A 15,271-nucleotide genomic window follows, 5' to 3' on the forward strand; every position below is an offset into this window, starting at 1 on the left:
AGAAGGCATGTGCGAGGGCTGGGCAAGGGCTTGTCCTATGACTTCAGCAACCCACAATTACCCCTACTCAGTAATGGGGGAAGGGCTGCTCCCCACCGCTGATACCCCACACTCCCCCGGCCCCTGCAGCAGAGAACAGCAGAGATTGGGGCAATGATTTTCCCAAATGCTGAGTGACTGACAGGACTCCAGGACTTGAATCTCCTGGGTGGGGCTGGCAGTGCCCAGATAATGATGCAGGGTGGCTCTCCCCCCGCCCCAGCCTGGAGCTCAAGGAGGGCATCGTCAGGGCAGGCGTGTCGGTGGGATCCCGGGGTTACCTGGCAGCTGCTGGAGTAGTGGTGGATGATCTTGGCGGTGATGGGGTTGTCCACGTGGATGAGAAGCATCTGCGGGTGGCAGTATGAGGCCACGCAGCTGTACATCACCATGAGCGCGCCCTTCACCGTCTCCCGCCTCCAGGGATGGTCCTTCTGTGAGGCCAACGAGAAGGGGAAGAAACCACTGTGGCCATTGGGGAGGGGATCTATTCCTTCAGGTGTCTCCTGGGCACCTGAAGTGCTCAGTCATGTATTCAATCATTGGGCACACCTTTATTGACCTCCTGCTATACGCTATGCCCTGGCTGTAGTGTGGTGAGCAAGTCAGACTTGGCCATGACTGCCCGCCCGGTTGCAGGGGTTTTGTGCAGACACCCCAACCAGAGGCAGCTGTGTGTGCCTTCATGCCTTCACCTACTGAGCACCTGCTCTGGGCCAGGGACTCCTGAGTCACTGATGATTCACTGGGAACAGAGAGCCTCAGACTAGCTCTTCCAGGAGGAGGTGTTGGAGGCCACCCAACCCACCATGGAAGGAGGGGCAGGGGAGCCCACATTCTCCAGGCTTTGAATAGAAATCCAGGTTTCAGGCACCACTTTGTGGAGAAGCTGGGACACTCCCAATTCTCTCTCTCTAAACTAGCAGATCCCCAGGGCAAGGGTCCAAGGTCAAGGCCAAAACTTGAGGCATCAGTGACTCAGCTGGTGGCCCCCTGGGGGCTCAGCCAGCCCGGGGTACTGTGCCCTGCGGATGGAATGGACAGCCTCCAGAGACCAGCTCTTGGCTGCCTTGGTCCAATTCCCCACTCCACTTTGGTGAAGGAGACACAGAGGGGAGTTTCTTACTGAGATCCAGTAAGATGGCAAGGAGAGCCAACCAGTGCACCCTAAAGGAGATCAGTCCTGAATAGTCATTGGAAGGACTGATGTTGAAGCTGAAACTCCAATACTTTGGCCACCTGATGCAAAGAGCTGACTCATCTGAAAAGACCCTGATGCTGGGAAAGATTGAGGGCAGGAGGAGAAGGGGACGACAGAGGATGAGATGGTTGGATGGCATCACTGACTCAATGGACATGAGTTTGAGTAAACTCTGGGAGTTGGTGATGGACAGGGAGACCTGGTGTGCAGTGGTTCATGGGTCGTAAAGAACTGGACATGACTGAGCGACTGAACTAAACTGAACTGAACTGAGGAGCCTTGGTTGGGTGCTGAGAGCACCATTCTAAGAGGCCTCCAGAGAGCTCACAATGGAGCAAGGGTGCCTCACCCGCCAGGCGCCGATCTGCCAGGACTGCTCCGACTCCTGGATCCTCTCTTCAAAGTCATGGAGCACGCCCAGCACCGTCTTCACCTGGCCCCGGGCACACAGGCCAAAGCACAGGATCACGCCCTGCAGGGAGGCCCAGTGGGCAGGCTGAGGGCGGGGGGGCTGGGGAACACCCTGTCCACTGCCCCCCCACACACGGATAAACACACAGGCACGCACACACACACAAGCACGCACACAGCACGTCCTCCCAAGGCCCGGAGGGGAGCACGGGGCACCCTCACCTCCCGGTCGAAGTCGTTGCTGTAGTCTGTCTTGTACAACAGCTCCAGCAGCAGCACCTCCACCTTGTCGGCCTCCAGGCCTGTAGCCAGGGTGAAGCCCAAGGCCCGGTACAGAAAGCCCTGGCGAGGCGGAAGGGACAGAGGGAGCCTCAAGCCTCCAACCCGGCCCTCTGGGGTCACTGCCAAGGGCAGGTCCCTACTTGTTCCTCCATATTTAAAAATATGCCTTTTGTATATTTTTAAAAACAAGTATCCAGGGAGTTGGTGATGGACAGGGAGGCCTGGCGTGCTGTGATTCATGGGGTCGCAAAGAGTCGGACACGACTGAGAGACTGATCTGATCTGATCCAGGCTAATCTGAGAGGTTAGGCTGTAGCAGGGCAGGCATATTAGCAGGAGTGGGGGCCAAGTTTCTCTCCTATATAAACTGAATCAATCTACACTCCCACCAACAAACCTAGGAGCACTTATCCTCCTGCCTTCTCTCTGCCTTAGGATATCATCCACGAGAGGTGGAATGTTTGCACCTTGGTGAGTCATCTTTGCATCTTCTCATGATCCAACCTTGGAATTCCTGCCTCTATTCTTTCCCCACTGTTGGATTATTTCTCTTATTTTTTGTTTACAAGAATGTTGTGTGTACATTTGGGAAAAAATAACGAGAATGGACATATATTATCTCACTTAATCTGTACAACAACTCTGAAAGGCAAATGCGTATTTTGAGACAAGAAAATTAGCAGGAAGTAGTAGAACCGGGGTTTAAAATCAAGCAGTCAAAAAGCCAAAACATAATACAGAAACAATACCATCACAAATCAAAAAAGACTTCTAAAAAAATGGTCCACATAAAAAAAAAATCTTAAAGGAAAAAATAAAACCAAGCATAGCCTGAGGCTCACTTCTTAAGTGATCACTCTTGTCCATATTTCCCCAGTGTCTCATTTCTCTTTTGATTTGATTCATAGTGATTTCATTTGGTCATGCAGACAATTTTCATTTTCACAGAGTACAGTCTCTTTCTTTTCCTTTGTCTTTCTAAAAGATTCTTTTTATGCATATGAAGGTCTGTTCTATTCCATGTTAAGACTATAAAAATATTCATCAGTATATTCTTCCCGTCACTCCATGGTTGTATTTCATTTCATTCACTTACATCTTTGTTCTGGGAGAATAAATCCTTCTCTAATGAGCTTTTTAAAAAATATGCTCTTAGCTATTATTCTCTTACATTTTTTTCATTAGGGCAAACGTGGAAATAATCTCGTCAAATAAAACTGTCAGATTTCCACAAATTTCCCTTTTGGGAAAATTAGAAGTAAATTGCATTGCAGATTTTTTTTTTTTTTTTTTTGGCTGCATCACTTGCTGAGCAGGATCTTAGTTCCCTGACGAGGGATTAAACCCTTCCCCGCTGCAGTGGAAGCACGGAGTCCTAACAGTGGACACCAGGGAAGTCCCTGCATTGCAGATTAACTTGAGAAAAAAGGACACCTGAGCAACACTGAGCCTTCCTATCCAAGAAGAAGAGAGTGTACGTGGTCAGGTTTCTCCCAGCCTCTCTGCCCCTTGTAGTTTGGGGTCCCCACCTTGGTCCCACACGTTTCATGCACTCACTATTTTATTTGCTTACACATTTTACATTGTGCTGCTGCTTTGAATGGGTCTCTCTTCATTATGCCATATTTTTGTTTTGTTTGTTTATAGGAGAGATGATGGTTTTGCCTGTTACTTTTGGGGAAAGAATGACTCTATCTACCGGAATTACAAATCTGGAGGCTTCAGCAGCCTTGCTCCCCATACCCCCAGAGGATGCCTGTCTGAGTGATGAAGAGTCTGGGAGAGTCCTGATGAAATTCCTTAAGCCACTGTATCTAATCGTGACGTTTTAAGCTACCTGAGCCAATGAAACCCTATTTATTTGTTTACTTTCCTTTAAGCTAGGTGAGTTATTGTAATAAGGTTGAATTATATGCATTGGCTTATTAAATACTATATACAAGTTTCTTTCAAATGGGCATCTGGCCCCGAACTGACATCTGATAAGATCTTGCACCCACAAATCTATACCATTTAGCTACAGAAGATAGACATTGCTGTGTATATTTTACATCTGCTATTATGAAGGGTGCATATTTGAACAAATGAAAACTTTAGTTGACTTCTCTAAAAAGTCTTTTTAAACATCTTTCAGTTCAGTTCAGTTCAGTTCAGTTGCTCATTCGTGTCCGACTCTTTGCGACCCCATGAATCGCAGCACGCCAGGCCTCCCTGTCCATCACCAACTCCCAGAGTTCACTCAGACTCATATCCATCGAGTCGGTGATGCCATCCAGCCATCTCATCCTCTGTCATCCCCTTCTCCTCCTGCCCCCAATCCCTCCCAGCATCAGAGTCTTCCCAATGAATCCACTCTTCGCATGAGGTGGCCAAAGTACTGGAGTTTCAGCTTTAGCATCATTCCTTCCAAAGAAATCCCAGGGCTGATCTCCTTTAGAATGGACTGGTTGGATCTCCTTGCAGTCCAAGGGACTCTGATGACTCTTTTCCAACATCGCAGTTCAAAAGCATCAATTCTTCAGCACTCAGCTTTCTTCACAGTCCAACTCTCAGATCCATACATGACCACTGGAAAAACCATAGCTTGTACACATTGCCAATCACCCCACATTCCCCTCATCCGTGACAACCACCCATCTAATTTTCTGTCTCATTAGATTTGCCTGCTCTGGATATTTCAAATAAGTAGAACCATATCATTCATGGGCCTTTGCATCTGGCTTCTTGCACTTAGTGTAATGCTTTCAAGGATCATCCTTTCTGTAGCAGATGTAAGCACTTCACTCCTTTTCATGGCTGAATAATACTCTCTTGTATGGATGGAGTACATTTTGTTTACTCATCATCGACTGATGAACACTTGAGTTTTTTCCACGTTTTGGCTTTCCAAATGATGTTGCTCTGAATATTAACGTACAAGCTCTTATGTGGACATATGTTTTCATTTCTTCTTGGCATATATAATTAAGAGCATAATTGCCAGGTCATAGGTAGCTCCAGATTTAACATTTCAAGGAAATGCCAAACTGTTTTTCAAAAACACTGTACCATTTTGTATTTATACCAGCAATATATCAGAGTCCCAATTTTTCCATACTCTTGTCAATATTTGTTATTATCTGTGTTTTTGATTACAGCCATCCTTGTGAGTGTGGAGTAAAGTCTTGCGGTTTTGATTTCATTTCCTTAGACATCCTGGAATGTGAAGTCAAGTGGGCCTTAGAAAGCATCACTATGAACATAGCTAGTGGAGGTGATGGAATTCCACATGAGCTATTCCAAATCCTGAAAGATGATGCTGTTAAAGTGCTGGACTCAATATGCCAGCAAATTTGGAAAACTCAGCAGTGGCCACAGGACTGGAAAAGGTCAGTTTTCATTCCAATCCCAAAGAAAGGCAATGCCAAAGAAAGCTCAAGCTACTGCACAATTGCACTTATCTCACATGCTAGTAAAGTGATGCTCAAAATTCTCCAAGCCAGGCTTCAGCAATATGTGAACCGTGAACTTCCTGATGTTCAAGCTGGTTTTAGAAAAGGCAGAGGAACCAGAGATCAAATTGCCAATATCCACTGGATCATGGGAAAAGCAAGAGAGTTCCAGAAAAACATCTATTTCTGCTTTATTGACTACACCAAAGCCTTTGACTGTGTGGATCACAATAAACTGTGGAAAATTCTGAAAGAGATGGGAATCCCAGACCACCTGACCTGCCTCTTGAGAAATCTATGTGCAGGTCAGGAAGCAACAGTTAGAAGTGGACATGGAGCAACAGACTGGTTCCAAATAGGAAAAGGAGTACATCAAGGCTGTATATTGTCACCCTGCTTATTTAACTTCTATGCAGAGTGCATCATGAGAAACGCTGGGCTGGAAGAAGCACAAGCTGGAATCAAGATTGCTGGGAGAAATATCAATAACTTCAGATATGCAGATGATACCACCCTTATGGCAGACAGTGAAGAGGAACTAAAAAGCCTCTTGATGAAAGTGAAAGAGGAGACTGAAAAAGTTGGCTTAAAGCTCAACATTCAGAAAATGAAGATCATGGCATCTGGTCCCATCACTTCATGGGAAATAGATGGGGAAACAGTGGAAACAGTGTCAGACTTCATCTTTTGGGGCTCCAAAATCACTGCAGATGGTGACTGCAGCCATGAAATTAAAAGACACTTACTCCTTGGTAGGAAAGTTATGACCAACCTAGATAGCATATTAAAAAGCAGAGACATTACTTTGCCAACAAAGGTCCATCTTGTCAAGGCTATGGTTTTTCCAGTGGTCATGTATGGATGTGAGAGTTGGACTGTGAAGAAAGCTGAGTGCCGAAGAATTGATGCTGTTGAACTTTGGTGTTGGAGAAGACTCTTGAGAGTCCCTTGGACTGCAAGGAGATCCAACCAGTCCATTGTGAAGGAGGTCAGCCCTGGGTGTTCTTTGGAAGGAATGATGCTAAAGCTGAAACTCCAGTACTTTGGCCACCTCATGCGAAGAGTTGACTCATTGGAAAAGACTCTGATGCTGGGAGGGATTGGGGGCAGGAGGAGAAGGGGACGACAGAGGATGAGATGGCTGGATGGCATCACGGACTCGATGGATGTAAGTCTGAGTGAACTCTGGGAGTTGGTGATGGACAGGGAGGCCTGGCGTGCTCGATTCATGGGGTTGAAAAGAGTTGGACACGACTGAGCGACTGAACTGAACTGAACTGAATGGAAATGATCTTGAAAAATTTTTCATGTGATTACTTGCCATTTGTATATCTTTCCTTCACCCATTTTTAAATTGGCTTATTTGTCATTGTATTATTGAGTTATAAGAGTTATTTATGTATTCTAGACACAAGTCCCTTCTCAGGGTCTAGATTTACAAATATTTTCTCTCAATCGGTGGGTTGATTTTTCACTTTCTTGACGGTACCATTTTCAGCACAAAACTTTTTAGCTTTGATGATGTCCAATTTATCTATTTTTTCTTTCATCACTTGTGTTTTTGGGTGTTATTTCTCAGAAGACTTTGCTCAAGCCAAGATCATGAAGATTTATGTTTCATTCTAAGAATTTTATGTTTTACCTTTTATATTTACATATATGGTCCATTTTGAGTTAATTTTTGTGTATGGTATGAGGAAGGGGCCCAACTTCATTCTTTTATGAATGCAGCTTTTCTTTTATGAAGTAGCTATGCAGTCTTCCCAGCATCATTTGTTGCAAGGACTACTCCTTCCCCACTGAATTGTCTTGGCACTCTTGTTGAAAATCAATTGACAGTGAATGTGAAGTCTATTTCCAGACCGTCGAATCGATTCTATCAAACTGTTACCTGTCCTGATGCCAGGATCGCCCTGTCTTGTTTACTGTAATTCTGCAAGAAGTCTTGAAATTGCAAAATCCGAGTCTTCCAACTTTGTTCGTTTTTAAATCATAACGGTGTTGGCTATTCTGTGCCCCTTATATTTCCAGAGGAATTTTAGGATCACCTTGTCAGTCTCTGGGGGTGGGGGCGGGAAGCCAGCTGGGATTATAGTGGGGGTCGTGTTGAATCTATAGATAAATTGGCAAGTGTCACCATCTTAAATATATTGTCCTCCAATCTGTGAACATGAAATGCTTTCGTTGGTGAAGACCTTCTCTGATTGTCAGCAATGTTTATAGTTTTGTAAAGACCCCTTAACAATGAAATACACACACGCGGTGGTCATGAGCCAACAGCTGGATGAGACAGGGAGGAGAAACTGGTGTGTGGGGAGGGGTGGGGGTGGGTGTGCAGCAGGTCTGAGAGAAGGTGTTCTGCTCTTCCCCCCCGTCTGCCAAAGGTGGAGGCCCACCACCAAGCCCCAGCTCTGTTTCCCCCTGCAGGCCTTGTCCTCCCCTTTGGCATCCTGTGGTTCGGCGTCACCTTCATCCTTTGCACCATTTACCAAAACACGTTCAGACATCTCATTCCTTGCCATGGACTCTGCAGGGGCGACGCTGCAGGTGCGGGGCGAGGTGAGAGGAATAGGGAAGCGGGTGACTGGAGGGGAAATGCCCCCCAGCTCCAACAAAGCAGGTTCTTGAGGGAAAAACAAGACAGAGCAAAACACTACAGGCCTCGGGCCCAGAGCAGCCAGCCGTCTCCCCTCCCCGGGCGCTGTGGACAGCCGCAGGCGTACTGGTCTCACACGCGCTGTCCCGGAGTCCCCTCCCTGTCTGAACAGCCCTGCCTCTGGGAACCAACCTTCTCCAGGGAGGGGCTGTCGAAGCTCTCGATCTGGTTGTTCAGCTCTTTGCTCAGACGCAGGCTCCAGTTGGAACCCCGAGTCTTCTTGAGGGAGTTTCTCAGAAACTGGGGGTGGGGGAAGAAGGCACAGGTGCGCAGTGCTCCAGAGGGCGCTGTGACCTTGAGCAGTGACTTTCCCTGGCTAGCGCCTTCCCTGCTCTCTAGATGGCTTCGCCCTTTCAGCCCCGACCCAGCGCTAGTGCTGTGTGGGCTTGGGGGCTGCCGGGAGGGGGTCCCCTGGGCCGCCTCGGGGCTCTTGGTTTCCAGGGTGGGGTCCCCTGCTGTAGCTGCTTGTGCTCCCCAAGTCTTCTGACAGGAGGGGAACGTGTTCCCTAGGGGCTCCTAAACTCCCCACACGCCAAACCCACCAAGAACTGCCCCCACCGCCCCCCACCCCGGCCTCAGGCGGCGGGATCGCCTCTACCTGAATCAGCTTGTCCTCCCACGTCTTCTGGTTCCATGTAAACTCGGTGTGTTCTGCAGAGAGAAGGCCACCCATGCTCCTCGCTCCCGCTGCTCCTTCATGCCGCCTCCTAAATGCAGCAGCTGGGGTCCTCCGTGAACACACAGCACTTCCCTCCCCACCCTCCCAAGGACCTGGAGCCTGGGCGCCTTGGCTCAGGCCACGTGACTTGTACACGGCATGTACACTGCTTGGGGGTGGCTCACACACCCCGCTCCTTTGCTCAGACCAGGTGGTTAGTACATTGCATGTACACTATGGGTGTGTGTGAAGAGATCACATGCGCATCTGAGCTCCTTTGCTCAGGCCACATGACTAGCACCCAGTGGGTACCCTGAAGGCGGGGGAGTGACCCACACAAGCACCGCAGGCTCCTTTGCTCAGGCCACATGACTATACCCAGTATGTACACTTAGCGGGTAGCTTGCACAGGCACCCTGGACATCTCACCTTCCAGGTACTTGACCAGCAGGGGGATCTCCAGCTCCCACATGTCGGCCATGGAGGGGGCGATGCTCTGGCTCAGGGTCTTCAGAAGGTTGAGCATGGCGATCCCACGGCCCTCCCCCTTGTAGGGGGATGACATCAGTACCTGGGGAACACCGAGACTCCAGTGGGGCCTCTCCTGGGCTGGGCAGCCCCAGGCCTCGTGCACCTCAACCTGGGGTCTCGCTGTCAGAGCCCTTAAAGGGAGAGTTGGACAGGATGGGGCCTTTCAAGCACAGCTCCAAGGATTCCCAGGATCAGAGTATCTCTGCAGAGGATGCTGAAGGGAGGAAAGGAGATGCGAGAACGCGGGCTCCCTCCCCACCCAGGGTTCCATGGACCTCGGAGCAGGGTCAACACAAGGAGGAAGATGCAGGGGTGCAGGGCAGAGCTGACCCCCAGGGAAGGGCAGGCTGCTGACAGTGTCCTGCGGATGCTTGGGGCCATTTAAGGGCCAGCAGAGAAATCTGGGAGCCTGCTGCCCTTGCCGCATCTCCCCAGAGGGACGACGGGAGCCTGGAAAGCTCTGTCCTGCCAAGCATCCAGCTCCAAGCTCCCCCTGGAGGCCCTGGGGATTAGGAGCTCATGGGAGGGGCACCGCAGGACACAGCAGGGGCCAGGCCAGTGCACGGCCCCCGTGAGCCACTCACCAGGAGACGGGCCAGCAGCTTCTGTGGCGCGGGCAGGTCCACTGGGGAGAGAAAGATACAGGATACTGAGGCTGCCCGGCTCCTGTGCCCCGGGGGAGCTTCTCCCTGCACGGTGCTGCCCCAACAGCATCCCAGCGCCCCCCAGAATGCAGGAGGGGTCAAGACAGGGGCTTTTCCACAAAGAACATCATTACAACTGGCCATCCTGGGAAGGAGGAGCCTGGTGTTACAGGCTGGGGCTGAGAAGATGCTCTTTTTTTTTTTTTTTAATATTTATTTTAATTGGAGTCTTTACAATATTGTGGTGGGTTTTGCCATACATTGACATGAATCAGCAATGGGTGGACATGTGTCCCCATCCTGACCCTCCCCATCCCATCCCTCAGGGTCATCCCAATGCACTGGCCCTGAGCACCCTGTCTCATGCATGGAACCTGGACTGGCAATCTGTTTTACGTATGGTAATATACATGTTTCAATGCTATTCTCTCAAATCATTCCACCCTCACCTTCTCCCAGAGTCCAAAAGTCTGTTCTTTACATCTGTGTCTCTTTTGCTGTCTCACATATAGGGTCATCGTTACCATCTTTCTAAATTCCTTATATATGCATTAATATACTGTGCTCTTTTCAGGACGTGCCCGCTTGGGAGTGCACACCAGGCCAGTGTGAGAGTGTTTCTCTCCTACTGTGAGTCTCTGCCTCATTGAGCCAACAGTAACTAGACACCCGTCCACTCCTCTCCCCTCCCTCTGCAGGCTTTGGGAGGCTGTGAGCCCAGGAATAGCAGGAACTCATAGCATTTGGACCAGCAGGCAAAGGAGGGGCAGGCCTGCTGAGAAGCTGCAGGGAGGGGCAGCACCCAGGAGGCAGCCAGCCCCAGACTCAGGGTTGGGGCAGGAGGCAGACCAGGGGGTGGTCTAGCCAGATGCTCAGAGCTGGCTCTGCCCTTCACCATGGCTCGGTCCTGTGAGGCTCCCAGTCACCTCCTGTCACTGGACACATCCATCCTCAAAGCCCCAGGACCATGACAGCAGCCCCCTTGGACGGCAGGGTCCCCCGTAAGTAGGTCGGTGTTGTCCCTTTCTTGAGGGTCTGGTGCTAACAAGTGCGTCATCAGGGGCGAGTGGGAGGGCCTGGTGGGGGTGGTTCCAGAGGACTCGGATGGGATATACAGTCCTTCCAGTGGGCTCCTGGGGGCCAGAGAGCTCACACCTGGGGGAAGCCTGAGCCAGGACCCCTGCCCTGAGGTCTGTGCGAGGGTTGTGGGGAGGTGGGGACGAGAAGAATGGGCTGCCAGAGGAAGAGTGTACGATTTTAACCTCCTCGGATTTCAGCAAGGGTGGCCTCTTTGGGAAGGCCTGGCTCTCTGGGCTCCAGGGTGCTTCCTGGAGAAGGGGGAACAGTCCGAGTCACGAGGCGGCCCACCTGCCCAGTCCCTCCAGCTGGCACAGGGGGGCTGCCCACCGTGCCTGCTCTTGCTTGCGTTGGCCTCCTCGTCCTTGGCGTGCAGCTGGCGTTCGGCCAGGTTGGTGAGGCTGACGCAGATGGGGGTCAAGGCCTCCGTGTAGTCCGTCTCCATGATGTAGCACAGGAGCCTCACCCAAAATTCCTGGGGGCGGGCAGGAAGGGGGTGCTGGGATCAGCCTGCGACACTGTGCCCGCTGGCCTCCTCCACCCCGCATCCAGCATATCCTCTCTGACCAGCCCTCCCTCGAACCCCCGATCCCCTAGAGAGGCACACTGGGCGTACAACCTTGCCGTGCTTGCCAATTGTGATGATCAGTTTCTATGTGTCAACTTGGCGAGTGAACGCACACAGTTATTCAATCAGGTACTAATCTAGGTGTGGCAATGAAGGTATTTTGATGCAATCTGATGAAAGTCCATAATCTATATAGGAGGTTACTCTGGATAATATGAGTGGACTTCATCAAATCAGTTGAGGGTAAAAAACAGGTTTCCCTGAGGAAGAAGAGAGCTTGCCTCAAGGTTGCAGCCTCAGCTACTGCATGAGTCTTCAGCCTGCCGGCCTACCCCCTAAATTTCAGACTTGCCAGCCTTCACAGCTGTACGATATATATGTTGTTGTTCAGTCGCTCAGTCATGTCTGACTCTTTGCGACCCATGGACTGCAGTATGGCAGGCCTCCCTGTCCTTCACCGTCTCCTGGAGTTTGCTCAAATTCATGTCCATAGAGTCGGTGATGCCATCCAACCATCTCATCCTCTGTTGTCTCCTTCTCCTCCTGCCTTCAATCTTTCCCAGCACCAGGGTCTTTTCCAATGACTCGGCTCTTCCCATCAGGTGGCCAAAGTACTGGAGCTTCAACTTCACCATCATTCCTTCCAATGAATATTCAGAGTTGATTTCCTTTTGCATTGACTGTTTTGACCTTCTTGCTGTCCAAGGGACTCTCCAGAGTCTTCTCCAACACCACAATTCTAAAGCATCAGTTCTTTGGCACTCCCTCTTTTTTATGGTCCAACTGTCTCATTTGTACATGACTCCTGGAAAAACCATAGCTTTGACTATACAGATCTTTGTCTGCAAAGTAATGTCTCAGCTTTTTAATATGCTGTCTAGGTCTGCCATAGCTTTTCTTCCAAGGAGCAAGAATCTTTTAATTTCATGGCTGCAGTCACCATCTGTAGTGATTTTGGAGCCCAAGAAAATAAAATCTGTCACTGTGTCCATTGTTTCCCCATCTACTTGCTGTGAAGTGATGGGACCGGATGCCATGATCTTCATTTTCTAAATGTTCAGTTTTAAGGCAGCCTTTTCACTTTCTTCTTGCAGCTTCATCAAGAGGCTCTTTAGTTCCTCTTTGCTTTCTGCCATACGGGTGGTGTCATCTGCATATCTGAATTTATTGATATTTTTGAGATACACACACACACACATATCTCCTACTAGTTCTATTTCTCTACAGATTCTTAGAGCCGTGACTCTAGCCTTCCAGCTTCACTCTGCCATCTCCCATCTCACCAGATGATCACTGAACACCCCCAGTGACCCTGATTCCCTTTAGCCCCACTCCCACCCCTAGGAGTTTGGGGTGAGCTCCTGTGCTACTAACAAGTGAAGTTGCTTGATGTGTTCTAGCGATCAGGACTAGAATCCCTGGCTACTGGGCTCCCCCAGGGATGCAGCATAATGAACAGGAAAGAGCATTTTTATCCTGGCTCCACTCTTTACCAGCTTAGACTCCTTGAGCAAATTAATGAGTCCCTCTGAGCCTCAGTTTCCTCATTTATAAAAGCTAGGTAATAATAACAACAGAGCTTACCTTACAGGGTGGTTGGGATAATTAAATAAGACTCTAGATGTTACACATCTAGTACAGTACCTGCCACGTGTGATCAATGAATTGTAACCATTATTATTACTATAACTATTATTTCTGTAATTAAGAGAAGCTGCCACTGGATGGGGAGCATCTGGCCCATGGCCTCAATTAATAGACAATGATTCCCTCCATATGCAGTGATGATAAACTTTTCCTATCTTATTTCTATGTCACATTGTAATGCAATTAAAAATTGACACATATTTTCCCCCTAAAGCCTGTGAACAACTTGGGGGTCATACTGAGCCTTCCTGTGTATGCCCTGATGACTTACACATAGTTGGAACTCATGAATGTTTGTGAAATATAATCCTTAGAATCATTTATTTGCACACTCACACATATACACACTTCCATGCATATGCATTTGCTTCCCAAGTGGCCCTCGTGGTGAAGAATCTGCCTGCCAATGCAGAAGACATAGGTTTGATCTTTGGGTCAGAAAGATCTTCTGGAGTAGGAAATGGCACCCCACTCCAGTATTCTTGCCTGGGAAATTCTATGGGCAGAGGAGCCCGGTGGGCTACAATCCATGGGGCCACAATCAATCAGACATAACTGAGCGACTGAATACACGCACACATGTGCACATACATGCACACGCCTGGAGTGAGGGGCTGGAAGGTGACAGATGCATTTCCAGCAATAAGTCAAGTGACATGTGTTAGGCCTGCTATGTGCCAAGCACTGCCCTGGTGAAGGTAATAAGGGCCCAAGGAACTGAATCTTGAAAAACAAGCTCAGGTAATTGGAAGATCTGGGGCTCCCCATCCTCCCAAGTAGTGGGAATGGGAGAAGCGACAGTGCAGAATTCTGGGCCTGTGCTATCGTCCCCTCACAGCCTAGCACCGCACAGACCTGAGCCATCAGCCCCAGTGTGCCAGCCCAGTGTGCCAACTCACATTGGTCATCCCACTGACAGAAGACGTTATGATCCTCACGGTGTCCATGGTGACCTTGTGGACCATCTTCTCCTCCAGGTCCCTCTGGTAAAAGTTGTCCCTGCGGTTGGTCTGAAAGACAGAACCAAGGAGTGCCTGCTCGTGGGCCAGCAGGGGCTTGCCATGGTCTCAGCTGTGGTTTCCTCTCCCGCAAGAGGCTTGACTCCCAGACACTGAGTCTCCCAGATGCCCAGAGCTGTGCACATGTTTCACTATTTTCTAGACCCCTGGCAGCTTGCTGTGTGTGTCTGTGCGCATGTACATGCATGCAGGTTCCTCAAGCAGTGTTCTTTCCTCAATGCAGTGGAAACCATTTCCAAAGCCCAGCTGCTCCACCGTCACTCACCAGTTTGTAGGTGGACAAGGTCAGCTGCACAGACACGTACTTCAGGCCCCAACCTTTGATCCTGTCCTGGAAGCCGGACAGGGCCAGCTGCCCAATGATACGGAGAATGGCCATCCTCACCTGAGAGGACAGAGCACAGACGTGCTTGGCGCTAGAGGTTCCGCCTCCTGCACCCAACCCCGTGACATGAGACAGCTAGGATCTGAGGGTGCGGTGGTCTGGAAGGGGTTTCCGGGGCTACCTGGCTGCTGCCCATTCTGTCCACCACCTCATCCAGGTGACTCCGCCTGCCTCATCCAGGGGACCCCGCTCAGCAGCAACCCTACCCAGGAGCCTCATCTAAGCCCCTGAGACATGAGCACAGTGCTTTCTCTGTAGAGTTGCTCCATCCTCAGGAAGCCCTAGTGAGAACCACCTGATTCTTCTCCTGGGCTCCCCAGGGCTCATACATGGGGATGACACAGAACAAGCCTATTCCCTCTACTCCTGCCATCCTCTAGGTATTGAAGACGGCTGTGCCTCAGGCTCTAGACCGAGTGCCCCTGTTCCCTCCCTGGTTTGTGCAAACCCTCACTGTCCTGAACTGCACCCCCAGGACATGAGGGGTCAGCCGCAGGGGCCATGTCCAGAAGCCAAGCTATTCTCCAGGGGGCCGAGGCTGCAGTGGCCAAGATGGTGGGGTTTTTTTTTAACCTTTATTTGCAGAATTGCTTTTCTCAAATGTGGTAATGACCTTACAAAACACCTAGCTAGCCAAGCAGCTTGGGCTGACGCTGGGTGTGTTTGGCCTCTCCTCTGCCCAGGGTGGTGTCGGAGCCCCTTTACAGGAAAACTCCAGGTTC

At 50.0% G+C, this 15,271-nt stretch overlaps 1 protein-coding gene across 8 annotated transcripts in view; it reads right to left on the bottom strand.

Moving 5' to 3' along the window:
* Nucleotides 1-15,271, bottom strand: part of MROH2A (maestro heat like repeat family member 2A) — a 55,970-nt gene that overhangs the window by 22,259 nt on the left and 18,440 nt on the right. For 4 of the 8 annotated variants that reach the window (XM_059885220.1, XM_059885225.1, XM_059885224.1 and 1 more), the window contains exons 13-22: nt 14,430-14,549; nt 14,045-14,155; nt 11,222-11,405; nt 9,794-9,834; nt 9,108-9,249; nt 8,619-8,671; nt 8,153-8,260; nt 1,874-1,993; nt 1,590-1,712; nt 321-473 (exon numbers count right to left, since the gene is read on the bottom strand). In XM_059885220.1, coding sequence (XP_059741203.1) covers nt 321-473; nt 1,590-1,712; nt 1,874-1,993; nt 8,153-8,260; nt 8,619-8,671; nt 9,108-9,249; nt 9,794-9,834; nt 11,222-11,405; nt 14,045-14,155; nt 14,430-14,549 — 1,155 coding nt within the window. The remainder of the gene's footprint in view (nt 1-320; nt 474-1,589; nt 1,713-1,873; nt 1,994-8,152; nt 8,261-8,618; nt 8,672-9,107; nt 9,250-9,793; nt 9,835-11,221; nt 11,406-14,044; nt 14,156-14,429; nt 14,550-15,271) is intronic. The other 4 variants (XM_002686562.6, XM_059885222.1, XM_059885221.1 and 1 more) reach the window with 2 other exon arrangements.

The sequence above is a fragment of the Bos taurus genome, chromosome 3, assembly GCF_002263795.3.
Source record: "Bos taurus isolate L1 Dominette 01449 registration number 42190680 breed Hereford chromosome 3, ARS-UCD2.0, whole genome shotgun sequence".
NCBI classification, from domain to species: Eukaryota; Metazoa; Chordata; class Mammalia; order Artiodactyla; family Bovidae; genus Bos; species Bos taurus.